Here is a 23,595-nt window from a genome sequence, read left to right as displayed (position 1 = left end):
CCTGCTCACAGTGTTCAGCTAGATCCGTTTCTGTTATCTTCTTACTGACAGGCAGGCTTGTCTTGTTACAGTAAATACAGCTACCTGAAGAAAATTGCTGGTGTTCTTTTGATCCTATTAGTACCACAGTCAGGCAGCTAGACTATTTACAGTTAGTGCAGTGCGTCCTGCTCACAGTGTTCTGCTAAACCTACAAGTTAGTGGGGTGCGTCCACCTCACAGTGTTCAGCTAAAGCTACCTGTAGAAGGTTGGTGGTGTTCTCATACTACAGGCAGGCAGTTGATTTTGCTAGCTGCAGTATCAGTACATATATATATATATATATATATATATATATATATATATATATATATCCCAGCTTAGTGCAGCTACAGGCCATTAGTATGTCTGGAAGGCCAAGAAGGAGAGGCAGACAGTCACAAGCCAATAAGAGAGGGCAAGCAGGCTCTGTGTCTAGTGCTGGTCGTGGAGACGGTGCATCCTCATCAGCACGTGGCCATGGGACACGCTTGGCCTTTTTTTCGGCAGCTGGCCATGTTGAGCCGCAACATGCGGAAGACTTGGTCAAGTGGATGACCAAGCCGTCCTCATCCTCCTCATCCTCTCTCACCCATGCCCAGGGTACTTTGTCTGGCAAAGCAGCGGCCTCTTCCCTCGGCTCAATGTCATCAGTGACTCCTTCCCTAGCCCCACCATGTCCTCCTGAGGAGTCCCTCGAACTGTTTGACCACAGTGTTGGGTACATGCTCCAGGAGGATGCCCAGCGTTTGGAAGGCTCTGATGATGATACTGAGCTCGATGAAGGCAGTAACACGAGCACGGACAGAGGGGGTGCCCAAGAAGGACAGCAATCTGGCAGTCATGCTCCCCCTGCTGCAGCATACTGCCAGGTTTGCTCCAGTGATGAGGAGGGAGGGGATGATGAGGTCACTGACTCAACGTGGGTGCCTGATAGGAGAGAAGAGGAGGAGGAGGAGGAGGAGGCGGCACATCACCAACGAGGCAGGATGCCCTCCAGGGGCCAGCCTAAGGGCAGCACATTGACTGCATCACACCCCAAAGCTCCACATGTGCAGGGCGCTGCAGTCTCTGCGCGTTATTCAAAACGTTTTTTGGTGTGGGCCTTTTTTGAGACGAGTGCATCAGATCGCACCGCTGCTATTTGCAACATATGTCTCAAGCGTATCTCGCGTGGCCAAAACATCTCCCGCTTGGGTACCACATGCTTGACCAGACATATGTTGACCTGCCATGCAGTTCGTTGGCAAGCGTATCTAAAAGACCCACACCAAAGAACAAAGAGGACCTCTGCTTGCTCCTCATCAGCTGAGATTTCCAACCCCACTAGACCTTCAGTCCTCTCTGAGACCTGCACTGAGAGGAATGAAGGTGTAGAATTAGGTGTGTCACAGCCACGTACTTGTGGGCAATCTGATTTTGGTACACCGACGTCAGATTGTACCAGGCAAATTTCCCTGCCCCAGCTGCTGCACCACCGAAAGAAGTTTGCTCCCAGCCATCCACATGCCCAGCGGTTGAATGCTAGCTTGGCAAAATTGCTAGCACTTCAACTGCTGCCTTTTCAGTTGGTAGACTCTGCCCCCTTCCGTGAGTTTGTGGAATGTGCGGTTCCTCAGTGGCAGGTACCCAAACGCCACTTTTTCTCACGGAAGGCGATTCCAGCTCTCTACCAGCATGTGGAAGGCAATGTCCATGCCTCGCTGGACAGGGCGGTCAGCGGTAAGGTGCATATTACCGCTGACTCATGGTCCAGCAGGCATGGACAGGGACGTTACCTAAGTTTCACGGCGCATTGGGTGACTCTGCTGGCAGCTGGGAAGGATGCAGGACAAGGTGCAGTAGTGTTGGAGGTTGTTCCGCCACCACGCCTCCAAAATGCTAATGATTGTGACACACCTCTCTCCTCCACCCCCTCCTCTTCTTCTTCCTCCATGGCCTCTTCCTCGGAACCAGCGGTGCTCTGTAGTCGTTCAAGGGGCTACGCAAGTACGCAGGCCAAAAAATGCCATGCGGTGCTTGAGCTGGTGTGCTTGGGGGACAGGAGCCACACTGGGGCAGAGGTTCTGTCAGCTCTGCAGGGGCAGGTTCAGAGGTGGTTGAAGCCACGCCAACTTAAGGCAGGAATGGTGGTTTGCGACAATGGCACCAACCTCCTCTCTGCCCTCCGACAGGGACAAATTACCCATGTGCCCTGTTTGGCTCACGTCCTTAACTTGGTGGTGCAGCGGTTCTTGGGCAGGTACCCGGGCTTACAGGATGTCCTGAGGCAGGCCAGGAAAGTCTGTGTGCATTTCCGCCGGTCATATAATGCCAGTGCTCGGCTGACGGACCTCCAAAAGGAGTTTAACCTGCCCAAGAACCGCCTAATCTGTGACATGCCCACCAGGTGGAACTCAACGTTGGCCATGCTGCAGCGGCTGCACACGCAGCAGAGGGCCATCAATGAGTACCTGTGCGACTATGGCACCAGGACAGGGTCAGGGGAGCTTGGTTTTTTTTCCCCACGCCAGTGGGCCATGATCAGGGATGCATGCACTGTCCTGTCACCATTTGAGGAGGCCACGAGGATGGTGAGCAGTGACAGTGCATGCATCAGTGACACTGTCCCCCTTGTCCACCTGTTGGAGCACACGCTGCGTGGAATAATGGACAGGGCACTTGAGGCAGAACAGAGGCAGGAAGAGGAGGACTTCCTTAGCTCTCAAGGCCCCCTTTATCCAGACAGTGTTCCTGCGTGCCCGCCGATCACACAGGAAGAGGACGAGGAGGAAGAGGAGGAGGAGGAGGAGGAAGATTGTGTCAGTATGGAGGTGGAGCCTGGCACTCAGCATCAGCAGCAGTCTTTAAGGGATCAGTCCCAAGAAACACATGGACTTGTACGTGGCTGGGAGGAGGTGGCTGCGGACCATGTCGTCCTTAGTGACTCAGAGGACTCCGGACCGAATGCCTCAGCAAACCTACGCTGCATGGCCTCCCTGATCCTGCAAAGCCTGCGTAAGGATCCTCGTATTCGTGGTATCAAGGAGAAGGACCAATACTGGCTGGCAACCCTCCTTGATCCACGTTACAAGGGTAAGGTTGCGGACCTTATCTTGCCATCGCAGAGGGAGCAGAGGATGAAACATCTTCGGGAGGCCTTGCAGAAAGGTCTGTGCAACGCGTTCCCAGAGACTGGGAGGTTACAAACTCCTGTTTCTGGACAACGTGTTGCTGAGGCTTCGGTCAGTCAAAGAAGGAGCGGTGGAGAAGGTGGCCGTCTGACCGATGCGTTCAGACAATTTTTTGGTCCGCAGCCCCAAGGTATGATCGGTTCCAGCAACCATCGCCAGCGTCTGTTTTACATGGTGCAGGAATACCTAGGGGCAAGATCAGACTTGGACACCTTTCCCACCGAAAATCCTCTGGGTTACTGGGTCTTGAGGATGGATCACTGGCCAGAGCTTGCACAGTATGCAATTGAGCTACTGGCCTGTCCTGCATCCAGCGTTCTTTCGGAACGCACATTCAGTGCTGCTGGAGGCGTGGTAACCGATCACAGCGTGCGTCTGTCCACTGACTCGGTCGATCGACTGACCTTCATAAAAATGAATGAGTCTTGGATCACCACCAGCTACCAAGCACCTGATGCTGATGTAACCGAATAATTTTTTTTGAAATCTCAGATCCCTTCAAAGACTGCCTATGCTGATGCTGAGTGACTATCCCTGAGTAATTATCCTCTTCCTCCTCAATCATCACGCTGATAGCTTGTAAGAACATTTTTGGTTCTGGGTGCCACCACTAGTGCCTAAGGCACAATTTTTCAGCCCCTGTTTAACAGGGGCGTGTAATTACGATTTTTGATGTAATACTTTGCAGCAGGGCTCGTTCCTGCATTCCAACTAGAGTGTCTGTGAGGGGTTGCAGTGTTGTGGCACCAGCACCAGTGCCTAAGGCCCAATTTTTCAGCCCTTGTTTAACAGGGGCGTGTAATTACAATTTTTGATGCAATACTTTGCAGCAGGGCTCGTTCCTGCATTCCAACTAGAGTGTCTGTGAGGGGTTGCATTGTTGTGGCACCAGCACCAGTGCCTAAGGCCTAATTTTTCAGCTCCTGTTCAACAGGGGCATGTAATTACAATTCTTGATCTAATATTTCACAGCAGAGCCCTGTGAGGGCTTACAGTGTTGTGGCCACAGCAACACCTAAGGCCCAAATTTCTGCTGAGTATATAGGGCAGGACCCTACTTTCAAACAACTAACTTACAAACAACTCCTACTTGCAAACGGAAGGAGACAACAGGAAGTGAGAATAAATCTACCCCTAGGAAGGGAAATTCTCTCCTGTAAGAGTTAATATGGGAAAAACATTTCTCCTTTCCACTGATGCTTTCCAATCCATTGGGACAAAAAGTGAGGTGAAATCTTCTGAAGAGGAGGAAAGACAGCAAAACAAATGTCACAGGGGTGATAACCCTTCCCTATGTTTTCCAAAAAGCTTAAAAAAGATTTTTTGGCTGGAGCTAAACACGTTAAAAATGTACCCGTTCAAAATTACAAAGAGATTCTACTTAACAACAAACCTACAGCCTGTATACTGCTGTTCAGAGTATATAGTGCCTGTGGCCCCACACCTTTCCTTATTTTAATTTGGGTGCGGGGTTCCCCTTAATATCCATACAAGACCCAAAGGGCCTGGTAATGGACTGGGGGGTACCCATGCCGTTTGTCTCACTGATTTTCATCCATATTGCCAGGACCCGACATTACATTAAACCCGCAAGCAGTTTTAAATGAGATTTTTTCCTTTAAAAATGACATTTGGTGCAGGGACTGTTCTAAACACGGGAAACACGCGTCACTTTACAGGCATACTATAGACACCCCTCAGGTACGATATTTAAAGGAATATTTCACTTTTTTTTTTTTTACTTTAAGCATCATTAAAATCACTGCTCCCGAAAAAACGGCCGTTTTTAAAAGTTTTTTTTGCATTGATACATGTCCCCTGGGGTAGGACCCGGGTCCCCAAACCCTTTTTAGGACAATACCATGCAAATTAGCCTTTAAAATGAGCACTTTTGATTTCGAACGTTCGAGTCCTATAGACGTCAATGGGGTTCTAACGTTCGTGCGAACTTTCGGTCCGTTCGCAGGTTCTGGTGCGAACCGAACCGGGGGGTGTTCGGCTCATCCCTACTTACAACATGAAATGGACCTGAAGTGTGCCCTGGTCTGCTAGTCGGTATACCAAAAAAGGGGGCATACCCAAGATAAATAGATATTTGTGGAGAAAAATTTTATAATTTATAAATGCCCTGAAAAAGGGGATGGAAGGGAGGGTATCGCGCACAGGAACCGACAAACACCACAGATGAGTGAGCTGCTTAAATACCCTTCGGACTCCTCCCATAAATTCAGGCCAACATACAGGCCTTTTTATTTATGGTCGAAGCACTTCAACCGGGATGGATGTGAACCACATAAACACGCCACAAGACTTACAACATGAAATGGACCTGAAATGTGCCCTGGTCTGCTGGTCGGTATACCAAAAAAGAGGGCAAAAACATTAAGGTAGGGGCAGGCCCAGATTGGCCATAGGGAAAACTGGGCACTTGCCGGTGGGCCAGGGCCACTGGGCCGCATGTCCTTGCGGGCCCAAGACAGCTGGGCTGCTCTTTGAGCCTGTGCCGCTCACCCGGCCTCTCCGCGGCCGCCCAGCTGCCAGTTCAGTTCGGCACCAGTGGGACAGAAACATGAAGGTGAAGGTGGAGGAGCTAGAGGAGACACCTTCGGTCTCTCCACGGGGCGTGTAGTTCAGCCGTCTGTGCCAGGGGGGTGACCACGAAGGGGGAGGAGCTAGAGGAGACACCTGCTGCAGACACCATGGAGCCAGATGAGAGAGAACATGAGCGTGGCCCCATGTAACCTGGATAGGAAGAGCGGTGGGGGTGGCTGCATATAGAAGAATTATTCTCTCCATCTTCCTCCCGCAGTCTCTGAATGCCTGCTTCTGCTCCTCTCCCTCTCGCAGACTTTCAGAGACTGCAGGAGGAAGATGGAGAGAAAGATTCTACTATATGCAGCCACCCCCACCCCTCCTCCTATCCTGCTTCCCCTTAGTGCTTTCAAGCCCCCCTCCCTGTGCCCTCTAGCCACCCTAGTGCTCTCCAGTCCCCCCCTGTGCTCTCTAGCCCCCCAGTGCTCTATGCCTCCCCCTGTGCTCTCTGCTGTCCCCTTGTGCCCTCTGCCTCCCCCCAGTGCTCTCCAGCCCCCCAGTGCTCTCCAGCCCCTCCAGTGCTCTCTGCCTCCCCCTGTGGTCTCCACCTCCCCCATGCTCTCCACTGCCCCCTGTGCCCTCTGCTTCCCCCCAGTGCTCTCCAGCTCCCCCCAGTGCTCTCCAGCCCCTCCAGTGCTCTCTGCCTCCCTCCTGTGCGCTCCCACTTCCCCCATGCTCTCCACTGCCCCCTGTGCCCTCCACCTCTCCCCCAGTGCTCTCCAGCCCCCCCAGTTCTATCCAGCCCCCCTGTGCTCTCCACCTCCCCCCTGTGCTCTCCAACTCCCCTGGTGCTCTCCAACTCCCCCCCTTGCTCTCCAGCCCCCCCAGTGCTTTCCAGCCCTTCTGTGCTTTCCAATTCCCCCCAGTGCTCTCCAGCCCCCCTGTAATCTTCACCTCCCCCCTGTTCTCTCCACCTCCCCCTGTGCTCTCTGCCTCCCCCCCCATGCTCTCCGCTGCCCCCCTGTGACCTCCACCTCTCCCCCAGTGCTTTCCAGCCCCCCCAGTGCTCTCCAGCCCCCCTATGCTCTCCACCTCCCCCCTGTTATCTCCACCTTCCCCCTGTGCTCTCCACCTCCCCCCATGCTCTCCGCTGCCCCCCTGAGCCCTCCGCCTCTCCCCTGTGCTCTCCGGCACCACCCCCATGCTCTCCACCTCCCTTCTCAGTGCTCTCCAGCCCCCCTGTGCTCTCGCCCCACCCCATGTTCTCAAGGTTCTTCCCTGTGCTCTCTGCCCCCCCTCTCCCAGGGGGAGCCGTCAAGGTGGAGAGTGGGGAAGGGGCCGGTTAACATGTCATGGACTGCTAATTCCAAAATACTCGAGCCTATTTTTTGTCCCAGTCCAGGCCTGGGTAGGGGTGAAAGCTCTTTATTGGCTTAGTGTTATTTACTGAGCAAGTTTGGTAAATGCTTGCGACATTTCTGCCTTAGGATTGGGGATGTACCGGGCAAAGCAGGCAGATTTCCACCTGCCTAAGCTCTTGATGATATGGTCTGAAGCCCGTGCTGGGATGCAGCTGAGGCTGCTCCAATTCAGAAGGAGTGTCCAGAGTACCGACTGGGGTCGAGGCCTAGGTTGCGCAGGAGGATCCCGAGGTGCTTGATGAACTGGCAGCCACTCAAGGGGTTGGTCAGGAAAGCTAATAGGGGACTAGAGTTTGATTGGCTGGGTAGGAGCGACAGTAGGCGGTCGAGTATTGCTACTGGTCACCAGATGTAGTTTGTCTTGAAAAGATGGATGTTGACCCCGGAGCCAGATTGCTGGGTTTTGGATACTGTGAGGTGGAGAATGAAATGATCTTGGAAGCGAGCCAGGTAACATCTACACAGTACCTGGCCTGCAGGGCTATTACAGGTAAACTCACTAGGCCGCAAAAAAACGCAGTAGGCCAGGTAGATGGCCGCTTGAATGACCAAGCTGGGAAGAAAGCCAAATGGGGAACGAGAGAGGATGGTCGACATGTCTCTTAAGATGGTACTCGTGATGGGCAAACGTTTGGAGTTGGCTATTGGCTGTTGCTTGGATGGCTTGGATTGCTTGGTTTGTGAACAAGGACGGCTTTGCGGGATCCTATAAGGTTAGGAAGTGTTGGATGCCGGCTAAGTATAGTCTGATGGTGTTGTATGATAGAGCCAATTGAGTGTTGCTCATGCCTTTAAATGCCCTGTTACCACGCGATGTTATTTTATTTCTTGTGATCACGTTTTACCCATTGAGGTGCACTGTTTGGCACCTTTTAATAAAGCTTTTTTTAACTGATTCATGCCCTATGTGGAGGATTTTTTTCTTATCTCCCCTCATGAACGGGACCTTGCTGAGCCCCAACCATTTCCACTTTCAAACCCCTTCCATCTGAGAGAGAGATCCTGAGAGACCGGGAATTTCCATACCATCGTACAGCGATCCTGATCCTGGATGCGACTTCCCGTCAGGACTCCCCCAGCCGGATACCCTTGGGATCGGTGTATCCCTCAAGCCTGTATGACACTCCACTATATGGTGACTGTGTCCACCTTTTCCGGTAAGGATATTCATTTCTACCGATTACAGTTCCCATTGTGAAATTAGAAGACTCATGTGCAGAGTGTCTCCTTATACAGAGCCCTCTCCAGTCCCCACTTTACGTGGAGGCACGACACCATCTACGCCCATGAACCCCCATGTGCGTTTGGGACCAACAGATGATTCACTATACACCTATGGACTTTTTTCTTAATATGGTTACATATTAGATTTTTACCTATCACCTTACTTAATGGGTATAGTTTTTCTTTTTAGCACTTCCCCACAGATATAAACTGTTCATTTATATGCACTTTTTGAGCGCTGCATGTTTTTTATTTCATTTTCCCTGTACATTGTCTACCACTTTGTTGCATGCCAGCAGCCACTATCTACATTATTTTCTGTAATAGCGCAATTATTGTTTGGTTTTATAATATGAAATGAAAGCTAGTATGTGCTTATTGCCTGTTGATGTTGCCACGGGGCAGGATGCCAGAAACTTGCAGAAGGCATTCTAAGCTGTGCAGTAGGCTTTGAGTGTGTTGAGAGATAAGGATTGATTGATGAGCTATGTTGCGCTGTAAAGGTGCTGCTTTAATCCAATGTCAGCTGAGACCAGGATGGGATAAGAGATGATGTTGGGTCGGCTCCGGGTTTCTGCTGAAAAAATTAAATGAAGTTAAAACGGGACATTGCGTCTGCTGCGCCGTTGCACTTGCCCGGAATAAATGTGCAGTGCACATTGAATTGATGCTGCAATCATAATTGTACCATCCTGCATAGGAAGGACATACTAGGGAGCGACTTGGACCTGCCCTTATTAATGATATCGGCTTTGGCCTGGTTGTCAGTGACGAAGGTCACTGTTTGTCCAGTCCAGGTATGGCCCCAGACCTGAGCGGCTGCCATGATCGGGTATAGTTCGAACAATGAGGAAGACTGGATGAACCCGGGGATTAGGAGTATTTCTGGAGACCATGGTCCTGCAAACCAATGATGGCCAAAAATTGCAACGAAGCCTGTGGAGGCTGCGACATCTGTTACTACCTGCGGTGATAGAAGCGATACTGATGGTATGAACATGGATATGCCATTCCAACAGTGGCGGAGCATCCATTAGGGCGCCCCGGCGCCGCCCCCTGTCTCCAGTCACCTCTCTATCACCAATAGATAGATTCATGCATTGCATGAATCTATCTATGGCCGCCGCTGCCACCCCCTATTCAGGTGCCTGGCCCCTTTTCGGGCCCCGGGCGCCTTAATTACAGGGGCGAAGTATTTTTTTTTAAACACCTGATTAGAGCCATAGGCTCTACTAGGCATCAAAAAGGGTAAACAGTGAGAGCCATGCTTTCCACGCTTTCCTAACACTGAACCGCCTCTCTAACCGTCTGTTACCCATCACCTGATTGGCTGAAACGACACGTGCTGTGATTGGACGCCTATCAGGCGTCCAATCATAGGAGAGGACGAGAGGAGCGGACAGGAGAAGACATCGAGGACATGGAGAAAACCACTGGTCGTCAACCGCTGCCCCACCGAGACAGGGTAAGTGCCGGGCAGATGGCGGGCAGGGGAGGGCACAGTGGCAGCATTCGATGGGCACAGTAGCATTTTATGGCACAGTGGCTGTGTTTGGGCACAGTGGCGGCAATTGATGGGCACAGTAGCTACCTTTGATGGTACAGTGAGGCTACAATTGATGTTTTTTTTTTTTTTTCAGTTTGTTTGCGCCCCCCCAAAAATTTTGAGCACCAGCCGCCACTGCATTCCAACTAATAAGGATCTAAGGATTTCATCCCACATAGACAAATCTGCTACTGCTGCTGTGTCTAATTTAAGGATTTGATCGGGGTCCTGTGTCTGAGAGCGGAAGACCAAGAGGCGCAAAATAAAAGATCGTCCTTGGGGAATGATTCTCATTGCAAAGTTGAGCATCCCTAAAAGGGATTGAAGCTGTTTCTTAGTACACCCCTGTGCACGGGTAAATTCATGAAGAACTGACTTGATGCGGGTCAATTTGTTGGGGGGCAGGCTGGCCTGCATGGAGCGAGTGTCCAGGTTGACCCCGAGGAAGGTGATAGAGTGTGCTGGGCCTTGCACTTTGTGTTCTGCTATGGGCACATTGAGATTCCCAAACACCACTTTTAACCTATCTACTGGGGGCACGCCGGGCTGTTCGATTTGCAGGAAGTCATCCAGATAATGAATGACCATCTGGCACTGGGCTTGGCGCAACAGGATCCAGGTGAGGGACTGTGTGCAGGTGTCAAACAGCCACGGGCTACTTTTAAAGCCGAAGGTCAGCTTGGTGGCAAAGTAATATGACTCTTTCCATTTAATGCCATTCCAGCCTCAAAGGCATGGTTGGATGGGTAGAAGCTTAAACGCGGGGGCGTGGCTTAGCAATGGCCGAGTGAGGAGGTGTTTTTGGAGAGCTCCTGGCCTACCCTTCTCCCAACCGCTCAATATACGGTTTAATCACATGAAAGTGAGGTATGATAGCATCTAAGAGGTACAGAACAAGAGCATCGGTCAGCGGGAGCCAGCCACCATCTTCACGGAACGGGATCCGGAGATACTTCCGCGACTCGCAGCAGAGATCACCGGGCGCCGTTGCAACAGCGCCGCGGGGCCTACATCGAGCAGAAGCCGACACACTGGACTTACCTACCTCTCCGGCCCCGTCCACTGCCTCGGAGGACTTCTCAACATCACCGGCTATATTCCGGTCCGAGATGGCGAGCCCTTACCAGACCCAGAGCGTTCTATCGGACGACCTACGCGCCATTTTACAGGCCCTGCCCACGAAGGCGGACATTGAGGCGCTCCCATCCAAAATGGACATTGAAACCCTCATACTCCGTGTGAAGGAAGCACACACTAGGGATATCCAAGAGGTCAGGGCCGAGCTGCAAACGATCTCAGATCGGATGGGGGCGGGAGAGGCCTCAATTTCTACTCTTACACAGAGAATCACAGAGCTGGAGCACTCCCGAGATTCCCAGGCGACCACGGCGGTGGAGCTGCAGCTCCACTTGGAAAACTTGGAGGACCGCAGCCGCCGCAATAACTTGCGACTGCGGGGCCTCCCTGAAGCAACAGGCGCGGAGGATCTGGAGGAGACGGTGGTTGCGATCTTCCGGAAAGTTTTGGAAGCACCTCCGCCTTCAATAGAGCTGGATCGAGTCCATAGAACCCTGGGGCCTCGCTCACCAGATCCGGGGAGACCCCGTGACGTGCTATGCAGGATCCACCGCTACACCCTAAAGGAACTGATACTTAGGAAGGCATGGGAGCATGGGGAAGTGGATTTCGACGGTGCTGCCATCAAGATACTACCAGACTTATCCAGGGCCACCCTACAGAGAAGAGCGATGCTGAGGCCCATCCTGGAGCTATCCAGGAGACAGGGATGCACGTACCGCTGGGGCTACCCTCTGGCGGTCACCTTCAGAAATGGCAATACCTCCTTTACCCTATGTACTCAGGCAGAACTACCAGCCTTTTTTACATTTATCGGTGTGGATCCGATCCCGGTCCCTAATTGGCTTGCGTTGGTGCCGCGCACAACAGGCCGCTCTACCCAGCGGGCTTATCAACCCCCCCGCCAGCAGCGATTGAGAAGGAGACAGCGGACCCCCTCGGCTGAGGGGCCACGTGAGGCGTGACTTCTCTATGCTGTAACAGACCTGGCGGATGCCTGATCGGATTTAACTTAAGTTGCCTCCGAGATTACTGCTGTCTCATTGATCCCGCTTGCCGCCCTGTGGAAATGACACATGAGGCCTCCACCTCCTAAATGAGAAGCAAGATCTGAACCAGAGAAGATGTACCACTCCACATAGATACAGCTTCCTGTCTCCACAGTCTGCCAGCACGTAGAGGTCGGAGCGGGACGCGGGACTGAGACACCTACACCTTGCCTCCTGGGTATGTGAACCCGATCCAGCACTTAGTGTTCTGAGATGACTCATGTTAAAGATCATCCCGATAATAGATAATCAGTCCCAGAGACACCTGTTCCGTTTTTTTTTTTTTTTTTTTGCGGGAGAAGAGAGGATGGTGTCGCAAGACCTCTCCCACACTCTTGGAGGCATTCACTGACATTACATGCTAAAGCTTGCAAGTAATACTATTTCATCATAGGGGAATAGATTGAAGATGAGATGAGGGCAGGTACTCTGATTCAACTGATGTATATTGGGATGGGAACGAACGGCAATGTCACAAAGGTTAGCAAGGTTTCACTGGCAGTGCCTGGCTCTACCCGTCCCGCCCCCGATTTCTCAAATCAACCTGGAAGGTCAGAGGGATACCATCTGTCCCCAGGACTTGGAGATCTCCATAGACCCAATATCAAAAAGAAACAGGGGAAAGTATATCCTTATAGCCTCTTCCCCCCTTCTGTTCAAGTCCTATATTTTGCGGAGCGAGGCTCTGACTGGAGGAGGCGAGGGGGATGAGCCATGTAGTGCTGACAGACAGGTGGAGACCATGTGATCACTGTTGGAGGACCTGGTATAAGGAGGGGGAGGGCTTGGAACCGGGGGGGGTGGTGGGAAGCTATGGCCAGTAAATTGGATAATTAATATCTATTTAGGCTCTTGAACCCTTGGGGAGTAGGGGCAGTATTACCCCCCCCGGATCTGGGAATTGAAGCAGTTCAGTACTAAGGCAAAGTGGGAAGTTGGATGGCATGGGATTAGTTGATCAGGATCAGGCAAAGGGATTGATTGGCATGCTTACATGATTAGATGGATTTACTGTACTTTAAACCTCTGATACTTCAAGTTTATTTGTTTTCTCACTAACAGTATATGTTACAACTGTGATTTTAAACCGTTAATAATAATATCTTTGACAAGTTACGTTTCAATGCGGAATGGGAGTGGGGAAGCCGGAGACCTCGTTGCCGGTTGTTTCTTTCCACGCCTCCACATAGGCCTGCGCTCGATTACTAGTCTCCTACTAGTGAGCGTTCTAGCACTTCAGTGCTATACATTTAGATTACTTCTCCTATCTCTCTTATTCCTCCTATTCTCTTTCTTGCCTTCTATCCCCCTCCCTTTCCCCCTCTTTTCCTTCTCCCTTACCTCCACCCTACCCCCCCTATATAGTTTACACCTATTTTGAGTATTTTATTTACGCGGGGGGGCCATGGAGGCGGTGACCGTGTTGTCCTTAAATGTGAAAGGCCTAAATGTGCCAGAAAAGCGACGTATGTTGCTGAATGATCTCCAGCGTCACAAGGCCAATTTGGCATTTATACAGGAGACCCATTTCAAAGAAGGTAATCTCCCCATACTGAGGAGCAGGTGCTACCCAACGGTATACCACTCTATGTATGGGGCTGTTAAGTCTCGGGGTGTGTCTATACTGATTTCACGCTCTGTTCCATGGAAATGCACAGAGGTGAAAGCTGACCCGGAGGGCAGGTATTTGTTCCTAAGAGGAGATATCGGGGGTATAGAGGTGACGCTGGCAAACATTTATGCACCCAACAGCCAACAAGATCAGTTTATATCCAGGACCCTCGAGATTCTAGAGGGGTTCACTAGAGGCCAATTGATTCTTGGGGGGGATTTTAATGTTCCACTGATCCTTGCTGAGGACACTTCATCCGGACACTCATCGATTACACCAGCAGTAAGGAAACGTATACCCCGCTCTCTACACAAGAGACAACTGATTGATGTGTGGAGAATTCTCCATCCGTCAGAACGGGATTATACCTTTTACTCTAATCCACATAAACACTATTCTAGGATTGATTACTTCCTAGTCCCTCATGCCCAACTGCATGCCATTCGTAGCTCCTCGATCGGTTCTATTACATGGTCTGACCATGCCCCTGTTCTAATGACATATGCCTTAACTGATAGCCTCACTTCTAGAACAAGGACCTGGAGACTGAATGAAAGTCTTCTACAAGACGTGGAGATCCACAAAGAGGTAGTTAGGGAATTGGATTTTTACTTTCAAACTAACGACACCCCTGATAGTGACCCTGGTATTGTGTGGGAAGCTCACAAGGCCGTATTACGAGGTGTCCTAATTAAGCATGGGGCACGTATTAAGAGGCAACACTCGGCACAACTGACGTCGCTATTAGAAGATTTGCATAGGACTGAGGCTAAACATAAACATGCGCAGACTCCTACAGGGGAAGCGGAACTCCTGTTACTGCGTGCCAAAATTACAGACATAATGCAATTTCGCACCAAAGCGGCAATACAGAAATGTAGACGGGTGACTTATGAATCGGGAAATAAGTGTGGCAGAATCCTCGCCAACTCATTAAAGGAACAAGTCCTGGCAAGTTACATCCCTCACATTAGGACGCCCTCAGGCCATAAAATTACACTCCCCAAAAGCATTGCACGAGAATTTAAAGATTTTTATGCCTCCCTTTATAACATACAGAAACCAGCCCCCGTACGCTCTCAAATTGAGGACTATTTGTCCAAATCTGGACTATCTAAACTGTCAGCTGAGTCCAGCGCCTTACTAGAGGATCCCATCTCCATAGATGAAATCAAATTGGCGGTAGGTACCATAAAACTAAGGAAAGCTCCGGGCCCAGACGGGTTTACTGCCCAATACTACAAGCTCATGTTGCCATACTTTGGAGAACACCTACACAAATTTTACAACTCCTTGGGCTCGGGAGGGAAAATCCCTCGTGATACCCTATCAGCACACAGTACGGTGATACCCAAAGAAGGGAAAGATGCTACTGCATGCGGGAGTTACAGGCCTATTTCACTACTCAATGTAGATCTAAAGATTTTCACCAAAATAATAGCCACTAGAATCCAACAATATATCCCGTCCTTAATTCACCAAGACCAAGTTGGGTTTGTCCCAACTAGAGAGGCTAGGGACAACACAATCAGAGTCCTTAACTTAATACACGTAGTCAATAAAAAAAAGATCCCCTGTATATTTTTAAGCACAGACGCGGAGAAGGCCTTTGACAGGGTGGATTGGAAATTTATGACTGCGGTTTTGGGCCACGTGGGACTGGGCGATAGAATGCTTAATTGGATCAATTCGGTCTACATGGACCCTACGGCCCAAGTGCGTGCCAATGGAGTCCTATCAGATCCTTTTACGATTAAAAATGGAACCCGTCAGGGTTGCCCTCTGTCCCCGCTCCTCTTCGCCCTGTCATTGGAACCCTTCCTGTGTACTATACGCGCCAACCCGGACATAACGGGGATTGCCCTGGGGGACTCACAACATAAAATCGCTGCATATGCAGATGACATGTTGTTTTCACTTACCAAGCCACTGGTCTCCCTTCCTAATCTTTTGCAGGAGTTTAGAGCATATGGGAGTATTTCTAATATGAAAATCAATTTTGACAAGTCCGAAGCAATGAGTGTGGGTTTACCTTCAGAGTTACTCCGAACACTTAAAGACAACTTTAAATTCAAATGGACTTCGACGGCCCTAAAATATCTGGGAACATTTATTCCCCCTAACATCTCACAGATATTTTCCCTAAATTTTCCACCGTTACTGTCCGGGGTTCGCGCTCTATTGTCCAAATGGCAAACAGGTATACATTCATGGTTCGGTAGATGCAATATCCTGAAGATGAGTATATTACCCAAGTTTTTGTATCTACTACAGGCACTACCGATTCAAATCCCCTCCTCCTTTTTTGCCCAAACTAGAGCCCTATTTTCTGACTTTATTTGGGCTCACAAAAGACCCAGACTCAACAGACGTCAGATAACACTCCCCAAATCTTTCGGAGGTCTGGCAGTACCTGACCTCCGCAAATACTACTATGCGACCCACATGACTAGACTAATCGACTGGAATCGTCATCAGGCCATCAAACAATGGATTAGAATGGAACAAACCCAATGCATAGTCCCCTTACACAGAACACCATGGATTCACACTATCTTACCTAAAGAGGTGAAGAATCATCCCCTAATAGGTTTGACAATACGAACGTGCTCATTTTTATTTACACGGTACCGACTCTCGTCACAACATTCCCCGCTCCGCCCGATATTAGGAACACCAGAGTTTACACCTGGATACACAGACCCAAGCTTTCACCTCCTGCGCCAGTCAAACTGCTTCCAAGCCTCTCACTTTCTGAGGAATGACCGATGGCCCACCATGACCGAACTTATGAGCCCAGACGGACAATTCCGTCTGGATTGTTGGAGAGCTCTTCAACTCTCTCACTTTCTCAAGTCACTTTCCCCTCCTGGTACTTACACTTCCACCCTGACCACCTACGAAACATATTGCTCGGAGGAGGGCCCAATGTCCCACGTTCTTTCTGCTACATACCAATTATTAAATACACCACTAGAGGAACCTACCTTGCATTGTCTCGAAGCATGGGAAAAGGACTTGCACTGTACCTTCACATCTTGTCAAAAGCAGAACATATTACGATTCACACACAAATCTTCAATATGCACAAAGATGCAAGAGACTAATTATAAGATTCTAACCAGGTGGTACAACACCCCTACAAAGTTAAAGGTCATGTTCCCATCTGTCTCAGATAGTTGCTGGAGATGCCAGGGTGAAAGGGGTACTCTACTACATGTCTTTTGGAGTTGCCCCACACTGGGACAATTCTGGAAGATTGTCCAAAGTACGACACAAAGATTCACTGAGCGCCCAATAGCGGCAGACCCAGCCCTCTTTCTCCTACATTCCTCCAATATTCCTGGTAAGGCATATAAAAAGTCATTGGTCTGTCACCTTCTTGACGCAGCCAAAGCGTGTATTCCCTTACTCTGGAAATCCAAACAACCTCCCACAGCTGGTATGTGGGTTAGGAAGGTGGAGGATATCAAAAAAATGGAAGATCTTGTGCTTACAGCCCGAAACCAAAATGAACGGTTCTCCAGGACATGGTCTAAGTGGAATATGTTTATTTTCTCAGCTGAGGGCCAATCCCTTCTGGAGAGCGATACCCCTATTTAATAATTAAGAACAAAAAACCAATTCAATAGAAATACAGCTCAGCAAGGAGGAAAGACTAAATAGAACAAATTAAGATTTGGGGCGATTGGTGGTGATGAGGGCGGTAGCGGTTGGTGCCTCCATGCGCCCCTGGGCTTGTCTTTCCCCCCTCCCTTCCCCTGCCTCCTCATTCCCCCCCTACAGACTTCCCTCTCCTCTCTTCAGCTTTGTTTCCCCTTCCCCCCAGCTAGCTATCTAAAGGCCTCTCCTTCCATCTCTCCCCTCCCCCTACTACTCTGTCTCTTCTCTCCCCTTCCCTCCTCTTCATCTTCATCCTTTCATTCTGATCTAATCTCTTCTGTATCTTTAAGAAAATCGGAAATGGAGAGGGACAGACGTATCTGACAAGGTAATAATATGTGACTAGAAGCATGGAATGTACATCAAAGGAGTGACAAACTAATCGATGGAACCGAGATGATTACATAGTTAGCAGTTGAGCCTTTGATTGCTTTGTGTACTAATAGAGGCTGCGTCCTCACGTGCTTCTACATGTTTATGTAAACACAAAATGTCATGCTGATGTCTTTTCCTCTCCGGAAGTTGAATAAAATTATATTTGAAAAAAAAAAAGCAGCTTAAACGCATCTGATATGGGTGCTGAAATGAAATGAGCCAAATTAAGCCGACATGAATCGAAGTGCTGCTAAAGTGACTGGACTCGGATCGGTGTGTGGGGTATATGAAATGAAATTATCGAAATGATTGCCATGACAGAGGCACGAATCAGTGTGTCACGATAGCGCCCGACAGCGAACCTGTCTATGGAACAGGAAATAATAATGGCTAACACGATTCAACATGAATTAGTGCGTCGCAGGTGTGAATAAATTCGATACAGAGTGAAGGGTATGCGAAATGTAACAAATGAAATGCTTGCCATGATAGTGGCACAAATCGGTGTGGCTCGATTGCGACTGACAAGGAACCGGACTGTGGAGCGTGGAATGCATGAGACGGAATGACTAGCATGAGTCGACATGAATCGTTGTGTTGCAGATGAGACTGGATTCGGATCGGAGTGACGGGTATATGAGACTAATGGAATGATTGCCATGACAGAAACACAAATCGGTGTGCCTCAATTGCGACTGACAATGAACCAGACTGTGGAGCATGGAATGGAATGAGATTGAATGACTAGAACGAGCTGTCAGGAATTGGTGCGTCGCAGATGCAACTGGATTCGAATCGGAGTGAAAGGTGTGCAAAGTAACAATGGATGCCATGAAAGAGACCCGAATCGGTGTGCCGTGATTGTGACTGACAACCGGACTGCAGAGCACGGCATGAGGTGACATGACAAAACTGGCCGGGATGAATCAGTGAGTCGCTGATGTGACTGGATTCGGACCAGAGGTTTAGAGGGTTATGCGAACTAAAATAACTGAAATGATAGTGTTTTTTTAAGTGAAATGGGCCAACTATGTGGGGTGTAACAACAAGGTACGAGAATGTACGAATGAAACCGATGAAAAACAGCTCGGTGTTTGTGCTCACAAACTGAGCCACGAGTTTGTGGTTTTGCATGAGGCTAACTAAGGCTGCATATGGAAACTTAATGAATGACTCGTAAGTTCCATAGCAGGATTTTGGTGATACGGGGTACCTGGCAAACAACGATGCGTGAAATAGAGAAATTATATACGAATCCTACCTGTGACAGTTGAGCAAAACTCGATCTACGAAAAACCACGAACGGAGAACCGAAAGCCTCTGGAAGTTCGGGCACGCAACTCACAAACACCGAGTGAGTTGGAAGAGTCGGCCTAGTGACATAACGAATCGCACACAGGAACCAACAAAGACCACAGATGAGTGGGCTGCTTAAATATGCCCCGGACTCCTCCCATAAAGTCAGGCCACCATACTGGCCTTCTTATATACCTTCCTATCTATTTACTAATGCTAGCAGCATAAACTAGTTCATGTTGATTGAGAGAGCTTAATTTCACTTTAAGGAGCAGGAACAGGTCATCCTTCTTGCTGCCTACAATGTGAAGTTATTCTTTCTCAAAATCCTCAAAGATCACAATAAAGACTGTCCGGTTTCTGCAGGTTTTCTAACAGCTTAGAAGTTCCTACTGGTTGTTTGCATTAGAAGGAAGACAGGCTGTTGTCATAGAAAAAAAGCTAAGATTTTAGTGCTTCTGTTGTAAACTTTGAAGATGAATTTCTCCAGCATGCCTATAGCTACAAAGATGAATGGGGGCTTGTTTTAAACTGCTTGTGCAGATTCAGTTCAATAAAATAGAAGAGATATTTTACTGACACAGATGTGGGTGGGGCCAGTTTATTGATATCCAAGATACAGTAAAGGCACATGTTGTTACTGCGGCACTGTTATTATTTTGTAAAAAAGAAGTAACAAATACTCGTGGTGGACAGCAGCAAAGTGCTTGCTTATGCTTAGCAATCCCAAAACATTATGGCTTCAGAGTCTTGGTAATACAAGCAATTTGGGTATAACAGCCTGTAGCAGCATTAACGGTACTTTAACGCAGGTCCAGTACTTAGCATTTCACTTTAACAATGTTTACATTACTGGGGAAGCAACTGAGTGAAGAGGGTGGCAGATAGGCAGAGCAGTTGTGAAGGCAGACTGACAGAGTTCTTTGTCCCAGGATAGCGAAGAAAGCAGTAGTATTCCTGTTCTGTCCTTCCTCATCAGGAACCTCTCCCTGGTGCTAAGTGCACTGTCCCTCACCAGCATGGATCCTGCCCCAACTCTAGCCACTTTGCAAACGCGCGCTGACTATAGTGGGACAATATTATTTATTTGCGCTACCCTCATGAAAGATGACCACAGAGGTAATCTTGTGTTGCCCGGTCTAATTGGACAGTTGCTCTCCTGGTGACACCTATGGAAGCTTCAGAAGAACAATGTTCCTCTCATCCTCCATTCTGTCTGTACAGCGGCCTAGCAACACAATGCCACCTAGAGAGGGGAGGATAAACTGCACCTGCCTACACACATTCACAAACACACTGCATAACTTCCACCCACCACTAACAGCACATCCCTCCCTAGCCACCTTATAATTTTGCCCACACCCCTTTCAGTTCACACGGCATTCCTTCCCGTTCTTGCAGTGCAAACCTACCCAGCAACTTCCTCCTTACATGTCATGACATTTCTCCCATTTATCTCATCACTTCCTCATAGCGTGTCCCTCCCCAGCCAGCTTACCTCCACCCTACACACAATGCATTGCTCCCTGGCCACCCCACCACCATTCTCATGCTGAATATCTCCCACCCTTTCCCTCCATGACTCCCTAACCCCCTTCACAGTGCTTCCCTTTCTGGCTACATCAGTCCCCATGCATCCAGCAATAACTCTATGCTCCCAGTATATCCCTCCCACCATCCAGCATTAATTTCTGGTCCAAAGTCCCTGTCCTGCTGTCATGACCACCTCCTTCACTCCATCAGCATTAAACAGTGTACTCTCCATTGCCTCTTTCTAGATCATATAAAAAAACAATTTTCTTGTTTGTGTATTCCAGAGTCAGGGGGAGATATTATGTTGTCTTCTGCAGTGTGTTAGCAAACTTCCTTCCCTGCCATGTACCCTAGAAGAGATGGTGTTAAAGCGACTCATCAGAGCATTGACAAAGGTAGGTAACGCCCTGAATTCTGCAAGAGATTTTGCAAACAAAATATCCTGTCAGCTACTTCTATTTATTGCAGTAAAAATGCTAAGGGCTATGGCTATGGATAACTGTTTAGCGTTCTGAATTCTCAGCATCAATTATTTCTTCTAAAACAGGAATTACTGCATAGTTTTGATACATACCATTTGCAGCTAACATGAAATGCTAGACAATTGCATCAGAAAGCTCAAAATTCCCTCCAAACTGAGTATTACAGAAGCACCCTGTAAAAAAATGTTATTGGTAAAATAAAGGTTTCATACAAATAAATACAAAATATTAAACATGTGGACTTTTATGAGCTTGAACCTAAATTTTCCCAAAACAAATTCTTTTAGGACTTCAGAGGTCATGATACATATTACAATCCTGTTTTGAAATCCGCAGAGCTTTAACAATAGCTATAATTTGGATCACATGACTGCTGAGGTGCAATGGGTCTAGGTCCCAATTAATGTAACCCAATGGGATCAAATCCCCCACCACCCTAGCCCTTTTACCCTATTAAATAAAACACTTACAACCATTCGGTTGGAAAGGGCAAGGCCACAGCTTTATTAAATACCAACACGTAACATGTAAACACATTTAACCAGTGCCAGTCACAGTCGTACTGTGAGCACTTAAATCCAAAAGGGGGTAACGGGGCCTGTCCTTACCATAAGTGCTGGACAGACAGCCTACTTCCAATTTTTCATTAAGGACATAGCCCATTACAGCAACTTTAAATGCTGGCAAGGTCAAGAAACCGCAGCAAGCTGTGCATACCGTAACAGAGGAAAAAAGGGGCGGGAGGGTGGGCAGCTCTTCCATCCGATTCTTCCGAAAGACCCAGAATTCCCTGGGGAACACGTTCCGTGAGCTCAGGCCCATCCCACCCCCAATCATTTCCCTTGTCCGGCACCTGGCCATGCCCCCATCAGTCAAGGCTCTCTTTCCCTAGGGAGGGGGCTCCAGAGGCCTTCAGCTTTGGCCCCAGACATGCATTGCACACAACCACTGTGGGTATGTCATTATCATGAATGGTTTAGCATTAAAAAAATTCTGCAGGCTGCCAAATGAACACATACTCCTTGTAATTTATCCAAACCCCTGTGCAAAGTAAAGTTTTTTATGCACTGAACACCATTGCAGTGCAGGGGATGCACAAACAGGAGCATTCAGCATGACATTTGAACAGCACAATGCCTCACTTTGTTCAAATAAAATGACAAAATGATTGTCTTGTGCTTCATTCATAACAATGAGGTTACATTGCAGATGGAAATAATGCTTTAGGGGACGTACTGCCAGATCCTATTTGTCATTATTCAGTAAGAGTGGGGTGGTAAGAAATCATTGTCAGTATTTAATGGCTGGCTCTAGATAACACTAGGTTGCCAACGAAAGCATTAGATCCAGCCTTTTAGTAGTGGGGGAAATGGGCATGAAACTTGCAGCTGCTGTACTCTCTAATGCATAAAACTAGCAAATATCTATCATAAATCTACAGAATTCTATTTAAAGTGGAGTTCCAGTCGTTTTTGTGTTTATTAAAAGTCAGCAGCTACAAAAAGTGTAGCTGCTGACATTTAATAAACACACTCACCTGTCCCACGATCCAGCGATGCGGCCGCCCGAATCCTCGGTTCTCTCCTTCGCCTCCCCCTGGCACCAGCATCACAAGTGTGGACACCCGGCTGTGATAGCTTGCGGCTTCTCTGCGCATGCGCGAGTCACGCTGTGCCTCCTTAATGGCTAGGCAATCTTCTGGGACCTATGACGTGTCCCAGAAGATTGTAGGGAGGGAGGGGCAGAGGAGAACTTCCGTTCGAATTGCCTAGGTGGCCCGAGTGGAAGTGGGAGCTGGGTAACTGTCAAAGCTAGCTACCCACTCCCCCCCCCCCCCCAAAAATGACAGGCTAAATGTGGCATGTAGGGTAAGGAGTCCTTAAAGTGGAACTTACACTTTTGGGTGAAACTCTGCTTTAAAGGCTAAGTTCAACTTTTTTGGAACATGTCATATGTTACACCTGTATTTAGGCTGTAACATGTAATATATTCCTAAACACCACTGATTGTGGGTGCAATGCTTTGCAGGATCCTGTGGGAAAAATAATAAATGCTCACTTTTTCCTGAAAAAATATTTGCATTATTTTTTTTCCTTAAAGGTGGACTTAGTCTAAAAAGGCTAAGTCCACCTTTAAGGAAAAAGGTGGACACTAAAAAGTGCATCTAAAGCCAATTTTTTTTTTTAATGTTAATGGTTAGACCCTCTATTAGCTTCGCTTTGACATCTGAATCCCCATTCTATTTGTCCCGGTGACCAATGTTACCATAAAAGAATGTAATGGGAAATCCAAAATTTCACAGATATCACTAAAACAGGAATACAGAGAAAATACAGTGGAGATTTTTCTCACTTTCATTTCCTCTCACTTGGTGTTCTGTTTCTAGGACAAGAGTGTTAACCATTCCGTACCTATCCAAAACAAAAAAAAATTGATGTTTGTACTTACTGTAAAATCCTTTTCTGGAGATCATTGGGGGGCACAGGATTTGAAAATGATTGGGGTATACTGTTGTCTATAGGAGGCTGTGGATACCAGCGAACAAAAAACAGTGAACAGCCTGGCATAACCCCTTCAATTTCCAACATGCCTC

General features: G+C 48.5%; 1 protein-coding gene across 1 annotated transcript in view; it reads left to right on the top strand.

Annotated features, from left to right (window-relative positions):
• LOC141131694 (protein tyrosine phosphatase domain-containing protein 1-like) overlaps positions 1-23,595 on the top strand; it is an 88,374-nt gene that overhangs the window by 60,597 nt on the left and 4,182 nt on the right. The window contains exon 12 of the mRNA XM_073619256.1: positions 20,805-20,915. Coding sequence (XP_073475357.1) covers positions 20,805-20,915 — 111 coding nt within the window. The remainder of the gene's footprint in view (positions 1-20,804; positions 20,916-23,595) is intronic.

This window comes from Aquarana catesbeiana, linkage group LG03 (assembly GCF_042186555.1).
Source record: "Aquarana catesbeiana isolate 2022-GZ linkage group LG03, ASM4218655v1, whole genome shotgun sequence".
NCBI lineage: Eukaryota > Metazoa > Chordata > Amphibia > Anura > Ranidae > Aquarana > Aquarana catesbeiana.
Note: the sequence above shows the minus strand (reverse complement) of the source record. Positions and strands in the feature narration are given on the sequence as shown.